This window comes from Anomaloglossus baeobatrachus, chromosome 3 (genome assembly GCF_048569485.1).
Source record: "Anomaloglossus baeobatrachus isolate aAnoBae1 chromosome 3, aAnoBae1.hap1, whole genome shotgun sequence".
NCBI classification, from domain to species: Eukaryota; Metazoa; Chordata; class Amphibia; order Anura; family Aromobatidae; genus Anomaloglossus; species Anomaloglossus baeobatrachus.
Genome location: NC_134355.1, coordinates 558594420 through 558610923, shown reverse-complemented (window position 1 = coordinate 558610923; position 16504 = coordinate 558594420). Strand labels below are relative to the sequence as shown.

Here is a 16504-nt window from a genome sequence, read left to right as displayed (position 1 = left end):
ACTGCTTATGGTCCTGGATGCGTATTGCACCTGACAGGTTCCCTTTAAAGTTATAATTTTGCATTTTGATATAACATCTACTGATTGTTGGTGGGGTTGCAGTGCATAGCTTGCAATAACCCCCAAACCTGTTGCAGGGCATATGATGCATGCGACCGTGGCCCCCCTAGGGCTCAGTTTCAGGCGTGTGCATCTGTGACTTGCATGTGACCTGTCTGCAGTTTAGCTTTCTTTTTTTGCGCAAAATTGCAGCCCTAAATTAGCCGCAGGATAGCAAGATGCACAAATGTTACGTGACTTATCTGAGACTTGCTGTTGCGCCACACATTACTACCTATCCCCATTCTACAATATATTCTTTGACAATTGCCAAGTGTAATGTTGGTTTCTTTGTGCCTTGAAGCTGTTGGATCCCCCTCAGAAGGAGCAGCTGACGACGTCCCTCAGTAATACAGAACAGGAGCTGCAGAAACTTGCTGACATCCCATGGCTGAGCCAGAACACAGAGCCTGGAGAAGAAGTGAGCATTGTCATTTTGCACTTTATGATTTTTCTTCCAAACAGAACTGTCATTGTAGATATCCAATTAAAAAAAGTTATCACTTATCCACAGGATTCAAAGGGTTATTCCCATCTCCAAGATCCTATCCCAATATCTAGTAGGTATAATAATAATATTAGCAAATACCTCCAATTAGAAATGTGGTATAATTCTCCTGATTACCTATGTTGCTTACCTCATCTACAGGGTATTGCAGTTGCTTAGGTTTCAATGGTTACGACCACTAGCAACTAACTGTCACTATCTGCGTGGTAGTAACCATGAATACCTAAGCTGCAATGGCCTGCACATGAGGTAAGAGATAGTTGATCAGGAGAACTATACTACATTTCTAATTGGAGGTATTTGCTAGTATTATTATTATTACACCTAATACATATTGAGATAGGATCTTTTAGTTGGGAATACCCCTTTAGGCGCTGGGACCCTCACTAAAGCGGGCTTTACACGCTGCGACATCGCTAGCCGATGCTAGCAATGGCGAGCGTGATAGCACCCGCCCCTATCGTTATGCCGATATGTGGAGATCGCTGTCGTAGCGAACATTATCGCTACGGCAGCGTCACACGTGCTTACCTGCTTGGCGACGTCGCTATGACCGGCGAACCGCCTCCTTTCTAAGGGGGGCGGTTCGCTCGGCGTCACAGCGACGTCACTAAGCGGCCGCCCAATAAAAGCGGAGGGGCGGAGATGAGCGGGACGAACGTCCCGCCCACCTCCTTCCTTCCGCATTGCCGGCGTGTGGCAGGTAAGGAGAGGTTCCTCGTTCCTGCGGCATCACACGTAGCGATGTATGCTGCCGCAGGGACGAGGATCAACTTCGCCCAAGCGACAGCAGCGATAATTGGGAGAGGACCCCCATGTCAACGAGGAGCGATTTTGGCCGTTTTTGCAACGATCCAAAATCGCTCCTAGGAGTCACACACAACGAGATCGCTACAGCGGCCGGATGTGCGTCACAAAATCCGTGACCCCAACGAGATCGCTGTAGCGAAATCGTAGCGTGTAAAGCCACCATAATTGGCAGAACTGGTACTTTTATCCCCATTGGGGCATTTTTATGAGTTTGGGATGCAACGGCAATGTACATGTTGTACCGTTGCTCTCTTCATTCTTATGGGGCTCCTGAGTGCTGCTCCCAGTTGTTTCTGGCTGCTCAATTTAGTGCATCTGACCTGCTATACCATTTTGTCACTGGAATAAAAATTGAAAGATCTGCCGACTGGTACTGGTCCCAGCAGTGGGGTCGCATCGATAAATAAGTTAGCACTTATCCTGTTAAAAGGTGATAACTTGCTTCAGCCGGACATTCTCTGTAGGTTCTTAAAGTCTATTTACATTACTGAGTTGCAGTATATTATTCTTCACTTTTTCCTTGCTGTCTCATTCATGAGTTGGAGACATTTACATTTGTCTATCGGTTCATTGGGGGACACAGGACCATGGGACACAGGACCATGGGTTATGCTGCTGTCACTAGGAGGCTGACACTAAGTAAACATAAAAAGTTAGCTCCTCCCTAGCAGTATACACCCCGAGCCGGAGGCGGGCTCAGATCAGTTTTAGCTTAGTGTCGTAGGAGGCTGATGTGGGCCGTCTCGGCCCCCCTCAGCCATTTGTGTTTTTGCGCTTTTTTCTTTTATTTCGGCGCCGCTCATCGCTCTCATACCTGTCTTCTTTTTCTCTGCAGGTATTCTCTTCACTCATCCTCCGCAGCCCTGTGGGTACCACTCCCCAGGGTCGCAGGGGCTTGAGATTTCGGGCCCTCTCCCCCGTCCATCCCCGTGGTACCACTCCCGGGGTTGCGCGCGTGGGCAGGTTGTTGTGGGCACCCCTGATTCGCCCTGCGGTATCACCCCAACGGGCGTACAGGGGAGTACAGCAGGGATGGGACCTCCGCAGCGCGTGTGTAATCGATGGGGCCCTGTCACGCTGCCTTCACCTGCAGGGGGGCTGCTTCCCCCGTCATGATGTCCACTTCCCTGCCTCAGCACGCTCTCCCCCGAAGTCCTCAGTCTTCCTGGTTGAGGGCACTGCGCATAGGCAAGGGCAGGGCGCCCTGCCTGCACCGCATCCATCGCTGGGCCGGCGCCGCCGAGAACAGGTAGGACCGCTCCTCTCCTTCACTTTCCCCCGGCCCTCTCCAAAATTTAGGCCCCGGTCTCGGCCTAGTCGCTCTGCGTCCTAGCCACGCCCCCGCTGCAGCGCTATTGGCCGCCGGTCGTCTGGCCCAGTCTCCTCCCACCGCTCAGCCTCCTGGCTTATGGTGGGGGCTGTGGATCCTCCGGTTTTTCGCGCCGGAATGCTGTTCCTCCCCCAGCGTCCCCTCGCCATTTTAGCCTGTCTCTGGTCCCCTGAGGCTGCAGCGCGCCGGCGTTCTCTCTCTCTCTGGCCAGCTCACTCCTGGACTCCCTCTTCTGGACTGGTGGGCAGCACGCAGGACCTGGGTAAGCTCTGCTCCTAAGGAGTAGCCCTCACTAGGTATCGTTCTCTGAGTTTAGGGACGAGTTAACCCTCTCCTGTCTCCTTCCTAGCAGCCACCAGGGAGAGTACTTGTTTTCACCATGCCTAATGCTAAGTCCACCCGACCCAAGCAGGCCCCCTTTGCCTTATTTTTTGCATGCTCCTCCTGCAAGACCAAATTTTCCCAGGGCCAGGACACCCCACTATGCTCCGTCTGTTCTACAGACGCGCAGCCTCCGCAGGACTCCGCGGCCGACGCTTCTGATACCGCAGATGCCACAGCGCCAGATGCTAAAGGGCCCTGCGTCCCGCCCCCCCCGACTGGCTAGCGTCCCTGTCCCAGTCCGTAGATGAGGCTTCTCGGACCATCGCGCAAGCACTGCGCCTGCTGCCGTCGCTCGCCCAGATTTCCGCAGACCCGACGCAATCGCCTCCGGAGCAGGTGAGCCCCGTCGCAGGGACCTCCTCTGCTGCTCAGAAGCGGACCCGCCAGGTCTCGTCTTCAGCCTCTTCCCAGGTTTCACCTTCATCCCCAGGTCCAGACCATCATTCCTCCAGGGAGTCTTCTGACAGCTCCGATGATGATTCCGATGCAGCACCCCTGCTGGACTCAGAGCAGGCGGCCGATATTCGGCGCATGGTGAATAGCCTGATAGAAGCAGTTAAACCAGACCCTAAAGGTACAGGTGGACCCCGTCTCCTCCCAGAGCACCCAGGTCTCGTTTAAGCGGATGAAGCGGGCCCAGAGCGCATTCAGCGGACATCCAGAATTCGCTGAGTTACTGCGCAGCCACAGGCAACAGCCGGACAAGGTATTTACCAGCGGTAAGTCCATTGATTTGCATTATCCCTTTCCTGAGGGTCTTCGAAAGGATTGGGCAGGCTCCCCTGTGGTCGACCCCCCCCAATCTCCCGCCTGTCTTCTCACACAGTCCTTCCACTCACTAACAGTACGTCTCTCAAGGACCCCACGGACCGTACTATTGACAGGTTGGCCCGTTCCGCCTTCGAGGCAGCGGGCACATCCCTCTCACCGGCCTTTGCCTCGGTTTGGGTTGCGAAGGGTCTGATGTCCTGGGCGGACACGCTACGCTGCGGTCTCCGCGCCATTGCTGCCAATCCGGACCTGGTCCTCATCGCCTCGCAGATTTCCCTCGCGGGTGAGTACCTGCTCAATGCAGCCCTGGCGTCTGCAAATTGCGCGGCCCAGGCCGCCAGCAACAATGTGGCCATCCGTCGAGCCCTCTGGCTCCGGTCCTGGAATGCGGATGCGGCCTCTAAGAAGTCACTAACTTCCCTGCCCTTCCTAGGGGAACGTCTTTTCGGAGATAAGCTGGACCAGTTGATCTCCGATGCAACAGGAGGAAAGACTACATCTCTCCCCCAATTGCGCCCCAAGCGCTTCCAGAATCGGCGCCCCACCGCTCGTTTCCGGCCCTTTCGCAGCTTCAACTCCACTCCCCAGCCGCGAAAAAGCCGCTCTCCTCCGAGAGACAGGAGGACCCCGTTATTCAAGACCAATCCCGCCTGGCGTTCACGTCCCCGCCAGTCCACGAAATCCTCTTCCGGTTACCGCCGACGTTCCTCCAAGTGACTCGCGGTCGGCGCGCAACAGCGCCAGACTCGTGGGAGGGCGTCTGTCTCGTTTCCAGCATGTGTGGATCCCCCTGACCGCCGATGCCTGGCTCAGAGAGATCATCACATCAGGCTACAAAATAGAATTCGAGTCAAAGCCACCGAGACGTTTTTTCCTATCTCGCCCTCCCGAGTCTCCCGCGCGGGCTCGCGCGTTCTTTCACTCCATAGACTCCCTCCTCCGAGCCGGAGTCGTGGTACCAGTCCCTCCCGCAGAACGTTTCAAGGGGTTCTATTCCAACCTTTTCGTGGTCCCCAAGAAGGACGTCTCTGTCCGCCCCGTCCTCGACCTAAAGCTTCTAAACAGGTCGGTGAGGCCTCGGCCGTTTCGAATGGAGTCACTCCGGTCCGTGATCGCGTCCATGGAGGTCGGCGAATTCCTGACATCGCTGGATATTCAAGACGCCGATCTTCACGTCCCTATAGCCACCTCTCACCAACAGTTCTTCCGCTTTGCGATAGCGGAAGATCACTTCCAGTTCACGGCTCTTCCTTTCGGCCTCGCATCCGCCCCCAGGGTCTTTACGAAGATCATGGCGGCTGCCATGTCCGTCCTACATTCCAGGGGTGTTATGGTCATCCCGTACTTGGACGATATGTTGATAAAAGGTTCTTCTTTCGAGGACTGTCGTCTTGGGGTTCAGGTCACGATCGACACCCTTTCACGGTTAGGGTGGCTGATCAATCGGAAGAAGTCCTCTCTGACCCCGGCCCGTCGAATCACCTTTTTAGGCATGGTATTCGATACCACCCAAGGGCGAGTTTTCCTCACACAGGAGAAGATGTCCTCCCTGCAACGAGGCCTCCGCGCTCTCCGGCGTCAGCGCCAAGTTTCCATCAGGTTCGGCATGCGAGTCCTCGGTCGTATGGTGGCGGCGATGGAAGCGGTACCCTTTGCACAGTTCCACCTCCGGCCCCTCCAGCTGGCCTTGCTGAAGAAGTGGGACAGATCTCCCTTTTCTCTGGACCGCAGGGTTCATCTTTCGCCGGAGACCCGCCACTCCCTCCGTTGGTGGCTCAATCAACGCAACCTCGCGTCAGGAAGGTCATTCCTCCCGCTCCACTGGAAAATAGTGACCACCGACGCCAGTCTCCAGGGCTGGGGGGCAGTGTTTCGGCATCACACAGCGCAAGGCCGATGGACACCGCGGGAGACTTGTCTCCCGATCAACATTCTGGAGATAAGAGCCATCCGCCTAGCCTTGCAGCAGTTTCAGCACCTAGTACAGGGTTGCCCGGTCAGGATCCAGTCGGACAATGCGACGGCGGTGGCGTACATCAACCACCAAGGCGGCACAAGAAGTGTCGGGGCGATGCGAGAAGTCAAGAAGATTTTGCACTGGGCCGAGTGTCATCACTCCCTGATCTCAGCGGTACACATCCCAGGCGTGGACAATTGGGCGGCGGACTTCCTCAGCAGGGAAGGCCTCGCCTCCGGAGAATGGTCCCTCAACCGGGAAGTCTTCAACCAGATCTGCGACAGATGGGGAGTTCCGGATGTGGACCTAATGACCTCCCGGTTCAACTGTCAGGTTCCGCAATTTGTAGCGCGGTGCCGCGACCGCTTGGCTTTAGGAGTCGACGCCCTCACCCTGTCATGGAGCCAGTTCAGTCTCCCGTACATCTTCCCTCTGCTCCCTCTGATCCCGAGGGTCCTCAAGAAGATCAAGGCAGAAGGAATACCAGTCATCCTAGTGGCTCCGGACTGGCCCAGGCGAGCATGGTTCGCGGAACTCACTCAGCTCCTCGCAGACGCTCCGTGGCGTCTTCCAGACCGTCCAGATCTCCTGCAGCAGGGACCTCTTTTCCATCAGAACTCACAGGTCCTAAATTTGACGGCCTGGCCATTGAATCCTGGGTTCTAGCTCAGGCTGGTTTTTCTTCAAGAGTGATACAGACAATGATTAGGGCCAGGAAGCCATCTTCATCAAGAATATACTACCGCACGTGGAAGGTCTTCTTCAGGTGATGTGAAGAGCACAGTATTTCTTCTCCTCTCGCCTTCTCCCTTCCTTCCCTATTGGCATTCTTGCAGTCAGGCCTAGATGCGGGTCTCTCGCTCGCAACACTAAAGGGCCAGGTATCGGCGTTGTCAATCCTGTTTCAGAAGCCACTGGCCTCTCGTCCACAGGTTAAGACCTTCATCCAGGGAGTGGCCCACCTGGCCCCGCCGTATCGTCGGCCTCTAGAACCGTGGGACCTTAATCTAGTCCTAGGGTCGCTTCAGGGTCCCCCATTCGAGCCCTTGCGGGATTCTTCCCTTTCTCACCTGTCTTGGAAGGTGGTGTTCCTTGTTGCCATCACTTCTATTCGCAGGACGTCAGAGCTGGCAGCTCTCTCTTGTCGTGCTCCCTTTTTGATTTTTCACCAGGACAAAGCGGTTCTCCGGCCAGATCCCGCCTTTCTCCCAAAGGTGGTCTCCCCGTTCCATCTTAACGAGGGAATCGTTCTTCCGTCCTTCTATCCTGGCCCCTCTCACAGCTTGGAGAGGTCCTTGCACACCCTGGACCTGGTGCGCGCCCTTAGAATTTATGTCTCCAGAACCGCGCCGTTCCGTAAGTCGGATGGACTGTTTGTCCTTCCTTCTGGTCCCAAGAGGGGTGAATCGGCATCCAAAGCCACAATTGCCAGATGGATCCGTTCCGCCATATCAGAGGCCTATCGGATTCGGGACAAGTCTCCGCCGCGGGGGGTAAGGGCGCACTCTACCCGTGCAGTGGGAGCCTCTTGGGCGATTAGGCATCAGGCGTCGGCCGACCAGGTCTGCAAGGCCGCCACCTGGTCTAGCCTGCATACCTTTACTAGGTTCTACCAGGTTCACACCCAAGCATCGGCAGATGCTAGTTTTGGGAGAAAGGTCTTGCAGGCAGCAGTTGCACACCTGTAATAGGGTGACAGCATTCAATTATAGTACAAGCCCGCCGAGGGAGGTTGTTGTTTTCTTCCTATCTGCGGGCTTCGGTATTCCCACCCAGGGACTGCTTTTGGACGTCCCATGGTCCTGTGTCCCCCAATGAAACGATAGAGAAAGTAGGATTTTTGTGTACTCACCGTAAAATCTCTTTCTCTGAGTCTTCATTGGGGGACACAGCACCCACCCTGCTTGGTTTTTTTGTTGTTTAATTGCATTTGCCTGCTATTTTCAGCGGTCTTATGTTCATAGACCTCTTGTTCGCACGGCTGCATTATTTTAGTTATAACTTGTTTTATGTATGGTGATTCTGGTACTCCTCCTACTTCTTGTGCACCAAACTGATCTGAGCCCGCCTCCGGCTCGGGGTGTATACTGCTAGGGAGGAGCTAACTTTTTATGTTTACTTAGTGTCAGCCTCCTAGTGACAGCAGCATAACCCATGGTCCTGTGTCCCCCAATGAAGACTCAGAGAAAGAGATTTTACGGTGAGTACACAAAAATCCTACTTTTCTACAATGTTTTCTTTTGCTTATAGTTGACGGTTGTGATGTCTCTTTAGGGTGCTCTTGATTACTCCAAATTAAGACGAAGCAGTCGGTTTAGATTGGTGAACAAGTTCAAGAAGGAGAAAAACACTAGGAACAAAGAGACCCGGAGCAGCACAGTACCAGCTGGTAAATGTGTAATTTCCAGGGGACATAAATGCCTACAGAATGCATTCACAGTAAAGGATGCCACACTGAGATTTTATTTCACAAAGGTCTGGCAATAGTTTCTTAAAACACTGAACAAAAATAAAAATGCAACACTTGTTTTTGCTCTAATTTTTCATGACCTGAACTTAATGGTCTAAGACATTTTCTATGTTCACAAAAGACTTTTTTCTCTCAAATATTGTTCACAAATTTGTCTAAATCTGTGTTAAGCTAGGGTCACACGTAGCGATGCAGCAGCGATCACAATGGACGACCTGACCTTATCAGGATCGCTGCTGCGTCGTTACATGGTCGCTGGTGAGCTGTCAAACAGGCAGATCTCACCAGCGACCAGTGACCAGCCCCCAGCTAGCAGCGACGCATGGAAGCGATGCTGCACTTGGTAACTAAGGTAAATATCGGGTAACCAAGCAAAATGCTTCGCTGGTTACCCGATATTTACCTTGGTTACCAGCACACACCGCTTAGCGCTGGCTCCCTGCACTCCTAGCCAGAGTACACATCGGGTTAATAAGCAAACCTTTGCTTATTTACCCGATGTGTACTCTGGCTACGCGAGCAGGGAGCCGGCACTGGCAGCGTGAGAGCGGCGGATGCTGGTAACAAAGGTAAATATCGGGTAACCAAGGAAAGGGCTTCCCTTGGTTACCCGATGTTTACCTTGGTTAGAGCTTACCGCAGGCTGCCAGAAGCCGTCTCCCTGCTCCCTCCTCGCTTCAGTTTGTTGCTCTCTCGCTGTCACACACAGCGATGTGTGCTTCACAGCAGGAGAGCAACGTCCAAAAAATGAAGCAGGACATTCAGCAACAACCGGCGACCTCACAGCAGGGGCCAGGTCGTTGCTGGATGTTACACACAGCGACGGGACGTCGCTGCTACGTCACAGAAAATGGTGACTTAGCAGCGACGTCGTTGTCGTCGTCGCTGTATGTGACACCACCTTTAGTGAGCATTTCTCATTTGCTTAGATAATCTATCCACCTCACAGGTGTGTCATATCAAGATGCTGATTAGCCAACATGATTATTGCACAGGTGTGCCTTAGGCAGGCCACACTAAAATGTGCAGTTTTATTTCAGAGCACAATACCACAGATGTCGCAAGTTTTGAGGGAGCGTGTAATTTGCATGCTGACTGCAGGAATGTCCACCAGAGCTGTTGTACAACCAACCTCACAACTGCAGACCACATGTCAACACACCAGCGCAGGAGCTCAATATCCAGCATCTTCACCTCTAAGGCCGGTTTTACACATCCGGCTTTTTGCCGTTTTGCCGGATCCGGCGCTCTCCCGTACAGTTAATACAGTACAATGACAGAGCAACAAGCGCCGGTCACATGCTGTCATGTGACCGGCGCATGTGACCCGGAAGTTACAGCGCTGTCGTTGTACTGTATTATCTGTACGGGAGAGCGCCGGATCCGGTAAAACGGCAAAAAGCCGGATGTGTGAAACCGGCCTAAGATTGTCTGTCTGAGACCTGCCACCCAAATAGTTGCTGCAACAATTTGTTTGCATAATCAAAGAATTTTTGCACAAACTGTCAGAAACTGTCTCAGGGAAACTCATCTGCTGCTCGTTGCCCTTATTGTGGTCTCCACCTGACTGCAGTTCATCCTCGTAACCAACTAGAGTGGGCAAATGCTCATATTCAGTGGTGTCTGGCACATTGGAGAGATGTTCTCTTCATGGAGGAATCCCAGTTTTCCTGTACAGGGCAGATGGCAGACTTGCAAATGGTGGTCACACCAGATACTGACTGGTTTTCTGACCTTGCCAGACCTTTCATCCCGAATCTTGTAAAACTGCATATTTTCTTTTATTGTGGCTAACCTAAGGCACACCTGTGCAATAATCCTGCTGTTTAATCAGCGTTTTGACATTCCACACCTGTGAGGTGGATGGATTATCTTGGTAAAGGAGAAGTGCTCACTAACAGGTTTAGACAAATTTGTGAACTAAAGGCCTTTTGTTCACATAGAAAAAGTCTTAGATGTTTGAGTTCAGCTCATGAAAAATGGGAGCAAAAACAAAAGTGTTTATATTTTTGTTCAGTGTATATCACAGACTATAAAACGTTGCTAGAAATTATAACGCTTTATGGCCATAACACCAACTAAAACCTCATATTTTTTTGTACAGGATACAGCCAGGTCCCTTTTTGTTAGGCCTTGCATATTCGGGTTTCTGTCCCTATATGATGCGCAGATGGAGTACGGCTTTTCAGCCCGCCTTATCTAATAGTATGGGCTTCGCCTAATAGGCTGCGGGTTTGTGACTGTGCATCTACAAGTGTGAACAGTGCTCTATGCAAGCCATCAGTGTGCAGTTTTACCATCCAGCAATCGCCCCCTCCATGTTTGGAAGTGTGTGTGCTTTGCTCCTCCTGCACCTGTGATGCCTCCACCTAGCGGGGGCTTAGCTGTATCCTGCTGGAGTAGTAGTTTTTGGCCTAGGTAATATACAGCTGCAGTTCCATCTTTGCTGTAAGTAATGATATTTATTCCCCTTTTTTGTTGCTTTTTTATATTACATATTGTTTCAAAAGAATTTCAAAAGCAATAAATACAGGGAAGTTTGTGTTAGAAGCAGTTTATACCATTACATTCATGTTAGGCTATATTCAGACAAGCGCCTTATTTTTCGTCTCATTTTTAACCTGGCTTTTGTTCTGAAGACCCATGTCTTCCTTCCATATGTCCAATATTGACATCCACAATGAAAAAATAAAAGGCCAAATTCAGTTTCTGCCTTCAATGAGTGCCTGCATGGAGCAGACTTAGGAGCGGAGTCCATATCTTTCTCAGCAGTTGATGGCTGTGTCATTCAGCCATCATCTGACTCTATGGTGCGGAGTGTCGCATGCTACTGTTATTCTGTGAATGACAGCAGCATTTACAATGAGCGGGCCCGGCGTTGTGCCGTTCTAAGTGCCCGCAACCACCACAACGTGATTGTGAAGTGCCGATGGGTTGCCATGGTGGTCTGGTTGTCTGCTGCAGACCACCATGCCTGCCAAAATGGTGCTTCTATGAATTCCAGCCTGGTCAAAAAGTTGTATCAACACTAAAATCGCATCAATAAAAATACTTGCCACACAAAATACAAGCCATCAGGCAGCTCCATCGACTGGAAAATAAAAAAGTTATGGCTGTTGGAAAATGGCTACACAAGCATTTTTTTTTTTTTTTTTTTAAATTATTTTTAATACTTAAAAAAAAAAAAAAATGCAAATTTGAAATCACTTCTTTGAATATAATGGCCAGAGCCTCATCTATTCATGTGAACTAGCAAAAAAATTACCATTGGGTCCATGTGTGATCTTTTTCTAACATGAAGTGAAATAAAAACATTTGCGTGAATGGGTCTTAAAGGAGATATCCACTACTCGAACCACCCCTTCTCAATTACAATATACCCACACAATAGACTAAAAGCAGCCTATACTCAACTCCTGTGCCATTCCAGCCAGTCATCTGCAGCTTCACTCACAGTTCCTTTGGACGAAACAGACACACGGAAGAGGTGAGAGCCGCCGCTGCTCCCGGACTCCTTGAGGACATCAGTTATGTCTGCAGGAAGTGAGAGTAAAGCGGCTGATTGGTGGTTGGGCTCACGTGAGCGGCGGGAGAGCAGCACCGACATCGCTGGAACAGAGGCGAATATAGGGTGTTTATATTCTACGTGGGGGAATGTTATAATTCAGAAGAGGTCACCTGAATAGGGTACAACCCCATTAACACGAATATGCTTATAATCTTTATATCAAGCAATCTTTCTTCCTAGACTATAGCTCATTATAGAGGACCCATTACCAGGTCACAAGTGATCAGAATTTGCTCTTGTTTTATTTTCGCTTCTCCCCTGAGTTTTCTACTTTTTATCTATTTATCAATTTATTTTTTAAATCCACTATACCATTCCCGAGCCTTTATTTTTAGAGCTAACTTTTATGTATTTTTATTTTATGGTTGTTTCCAAGGAGGCGTGGCTCATAGGATTCTCTAGGGGCGTGCCTGTAGGCTGTCCTGAATAATGAGCCTAAGAACACTAAATATAAAGGCCCATATCTCTGGAACTGTCTGGTGGATTAAAAAAAAGATAAAAAGTAGAATACTCAGAGCAGCAGGAATAAAATAAGAGCAAACACTGGACTCATTTGACCCGCTGACAGGTCCTCTTTAAGACCATCTATTGATCCAAAACTGGGTGGCTCCATTTGTGTAATTTGCAAATAATAACTTAATGGAGAAAGAACCGGTTTTGTGCCACTGCATTATTTTGCTCAATACCTCATCTACAATCATGAATATAGAAGTTGTATAGGATGTGTGGTGTGCGTTATTCCATGATCATTGTGCCTCTGCTCTGAACTGTGGGTTATCTGTATCTTGGGAAGTGGTTTTTCTTCGCTTTGGTATGTGGTGTCTTACTAAGGGACTCTTTCTGACAGCTCATCTTTGGGGGACGGAGGAGGTGTCTCTTTGGTTGGAGCGTCTCAGTCTGTCTGAGTACAAGGAGGTCTTTACTCGCCATGACATCCGAGGCTGTGAGCTCCTACATCTGGAGCGCCGAGACCTCAAGGTATCTCTCACAGATGTCAGACCCAAAGTGGAGTCCGTACCTCTCGCCATCTCGGTCTGTCTGTTGCATGCTGCACCCATCCCCTGCATGTCCTGCCTGAGTGCTGTACCTTCTCCCAGCCGCTTATATCCTGCCATCAACCTCAACTTGTTCCATATATTCATTTCTTTCACATTCTGCTGTCTGCAGTCCTCCAGTGCTTTACCTGCCCGTTCACTCCCCCGACTAACAGACCTGTGTGACCTTTCTCCTTTTGTCATCCCTGTTGATCATTGTAAGCTCATGACATCAAATGTTAACATTACACAATCCATTATGGCACATCATTCCTACGTCCTGTATGTTAATGACAATGTTACCAGTATTCCACACTTTTTTTCTCATTGCTATGCTGCATGCACACAGTCACGTGTTTTGTACCAGAAAGCTGATTATTGTCTGTCTGTTCTGTTATCGTCTAGCCTATGTATAATAGTATTTCTATAGGATTACCTTCAATTTGTTGCAAAAGCATAACATTTTGAGTAGTAAAACTTTTTAAGTTTACTCTAGTTCCTGCAATTTCAGGAGTCACATCAAATTACCCTTAGAGCATCTATTAAAGGGAACTGGTCACCACTTTTTTGGTGTATAAGCTGCAGCCACCACCATCGGGCTCTTGTATACAACATTCTAACATGCTGTATAAAAGAGCCCAGGCCGCTGTGAGAACATAAAAAACACTTTATAATACTTCCCTAACAGTCGCCCGGTTGGCCATATGGGCGTCTCCGTTCTCTGGTACCGGCGCCACCTCTTTTGGCCATCTTTGTTATCCTTCTTCTTTAGCCGCGGTGCATGAGGCGTCCGACGTCATTCACACTCGCCGGCATTCAGGTCCTGAGCAGGCGCACTTTGATCTGCTCTCAGCAGGGTAGATCAAAGTATTGTAGTGCGCCTGCGCAGGACCGGCGAGTGTGTATGACGTAGACGCGTCATGCACCCTGGCTTCAGAAAGAGGACGAAGATGGCCGAAAGAGGCGGCGCCGGCACCGGAGAACGGAGACGCCCATATGGCCAACCGCGCAACCGTTAGGTAAGTATTATAAAGTTTTTTTTATGTTCTCACAGCGGCCTGGGCTCTTATATACAGCATGCTAGAATGCTGTATATAAGAGCCCGGTGGTGCTGCCCGCAGCTTATACGCCAAAAAAGTGGTGACAGGTTCCCTTTAAAGGGGTAGCCCACTTTTGGTGACTTTTTTTTTACTTCAATTCATGTTTTGGGGTATAAAATAATTTTTGCAATTGGTTTCATTAAAAATGTTGCGATGTTTGTCTCCTATGACCTTTGTGTTGCACTGTCTATTATTATTATTATTATTATTGCTGGCTGTAGAATGAGTTATCTGGGAATCCATCAGTTAGTTCACTATGACTGTCTAAGGAGGAAATCTGTAACTTTTATCTGTCCTTTTCTGATCTCCTCTCAGCTGATTTATGACTACAGACCACATCAAAGTTGAATGTACAAGGAAACAAAAAGCTCATAATTGCCAAATGGTGCAAAATGTTTAAAGAAACCCAATTGCAAAAATGTTAGCTCTAAAAACATACATTTAAGTAGTAATAATATACATATCTCCCCAAAGATGGACAGCCCCTTTAAACTTTGAGTAGTTTATTTCACTCCAGTTTTATGTTTCAAGGTCATACACAGTCCCTGTTAACATCTCTGCTTATCATGAAAGCCAAGTAAATCTCCCAACACTCTAAGCATATCCATGGGGAACAATTTACCTTTTGGCCTCTATCGGGTTAATATACATCGCTATACCTTTTTTTACATGATTCCATACAAAGGTATAGAGTATAAAAAGAAAAAATCATATCACTCAGTTAGTTAATTATTTTATTTATTTATTTTTTTTACAATGGGTCACCTGTTCTTCTGTCTACATTGGGATACATCCCAGCCTTCCATCGAAGATATTCTTTAGGAGCTACAAAATTGTTGTTGTGCTTTGCAGCTATTTGAAAGATGTGCCCCTCTCCGCTACATTTTGTTCTTTTTTTGCATTGAAACATCTCCTGACGTTACATCTGAGATAATAACTTCTGTGGGTTCTTGCTTTTTTGCAGGAGTTGGGTGTGACAAAAGTGGGCCACATGAAGAGAATACTCCATGCCATCCGAGAGCTGAACCCCCCTCCTGTCAGTGTGGACTAGGATCTGTCTTCACGGCCTGTGTGGCCCAGTCGGGGTGACCCTAGATTACCATGTTGCACAGGCTTTTAGGGTTACTGGAGCACAGTGCTCTGTAATAGCAGCTAATCTCAGAAGTCGTCTGAGCTTCGTGGCCACCTATGAAGCTTGTTATCCATTCCCGGCAGTCAATTATCCCACCATCCAGTCGTAAAATGAGCCCTGGCAATTACTGCTGCAAGTCATAGACCGGATATATCAATGTCTTGAATGAGCCAAGGGCTTGAATCATTTTTTCTTACTGGATACTTTTGAAACCAGATGTTTTTCTAGCTGCTGCAAAAGCCGATTGTGACTGTAGAAGTCCTTCTCATTGACGTGCTACCTCGTGTGGATTGGGACAGGCACTGTACGGCTGCCAGACAGTGAGCGCAGTAAATACCTTCAGCGGGCTTACCCACTCTCTATTGCCTAAAGACTTTCAGATCTTGGTAATTGATTTGGGGCTCAACCTGTTCCTGGCACAGATATTGATCATGTCAGACGACTGTGGAGTTTTGTACTATGTGTTAATATGAATGCTTTTTTTCTCAGGCTTAGTGTGTACATTTTTAGATGTGTATAGAGTATTTTTGGTGTAGCGTAGAGCTGTTGTAATCGGTGGTTTTATTGGACTGTTTGTAAAATCCAGAGGTGAGGTGAGATCTTGGCAACTTCCCACTCTGGCATAGGATCAAACAATTGTTTACATTTCTATAGGTACATTAATAAATCGGGAAGCAGCCTCTGCCCTGTAATGTTTCCCGTGAGGAGCACAAGAAGCCACTCTCTGTCAGTGTGAGATGATGCATTGAAGTACTGTTTGGATTGTGTTGAGCTGTGATATGAGTTGTCCACATCTATTTCTCCATCTGTCCAACCTCTTACAATTCTTTTTCTTGGGCAGGTCCCCTGTTTCTTGCTTTGTATTATTTATGAGGATTAAATGAAAGCCTTGGAACCCTCATACGAAGTCTGGCTGTCCCACCCCATGCGTATTTATTGTCCCGTGCCTTATTGCAGACCCAGCTTATTTTCCAAAGTGATGTTATTGCTTGTAAATAGCGGTATTGTAAAATAATTGCTTGGTTCTAACAGTAAAAGATCTCTTAATGATATTGCTTTTTTCAAAGTCTTTTTTTTTTTATTTAGCACTTGGGTCTTCACATGCGACAAGACTCACACCAGTGGCCATACACATTTAATAGTTTTCAGACCAATGTTTTGTGACTACACATGCACATTCGCGTTTATATAATCATGCATTTCTCCTGTGGGGGGCTTAAAACCAGGTCTCTCCGGATGACTGGAATGAAATGTCCTAACCAGACGCTGCCAGTGAACCAAGTACTGTAAAGAACGAAGAACAACACAAGAATCTAAAATTTTTGATACCTGAAACTCCAA

General features: G+C 48.9%; 1 protein-coding gene across 2 annotated transcripts in view; it reads left to right on the top strand.

The window, feature by feature from the left end:
* Positions 1 to 16215, top strand: part of DGKD (diacylglycerol kinase delta) — a 180296-nt gene extending 164081 nt beyond the window's left edge. The window contains exons 27-30 of one of the 2 annotated variants that reach the window (XM_075340844.1): positions 404 to 520; positions 8134 to 8248; positions 12745 to 12875; positions 14996 to 16215. In XM_075340844.1, the coding sequence (XP_075196959.1) occupies positions 404 to 520; positions 8134 to 8248; positions 12745 to 12875; positions 14996 to 15082 (450 nt within the window). In that variant the 3' untranslated portion in view covers positions 15083 to 16215. The remainder of the gene's footprint in view (positions 1 to 403; positions 521 to 8133; positions 8249 to 12744; positions 12876 to 14995) is intronic. The other variant, XM_075340845.1, reaches the window with a different exon arrangement.
* The last annotated feature ends 289 nt before the right edge of the window (positions 16216 to 16504 follow it).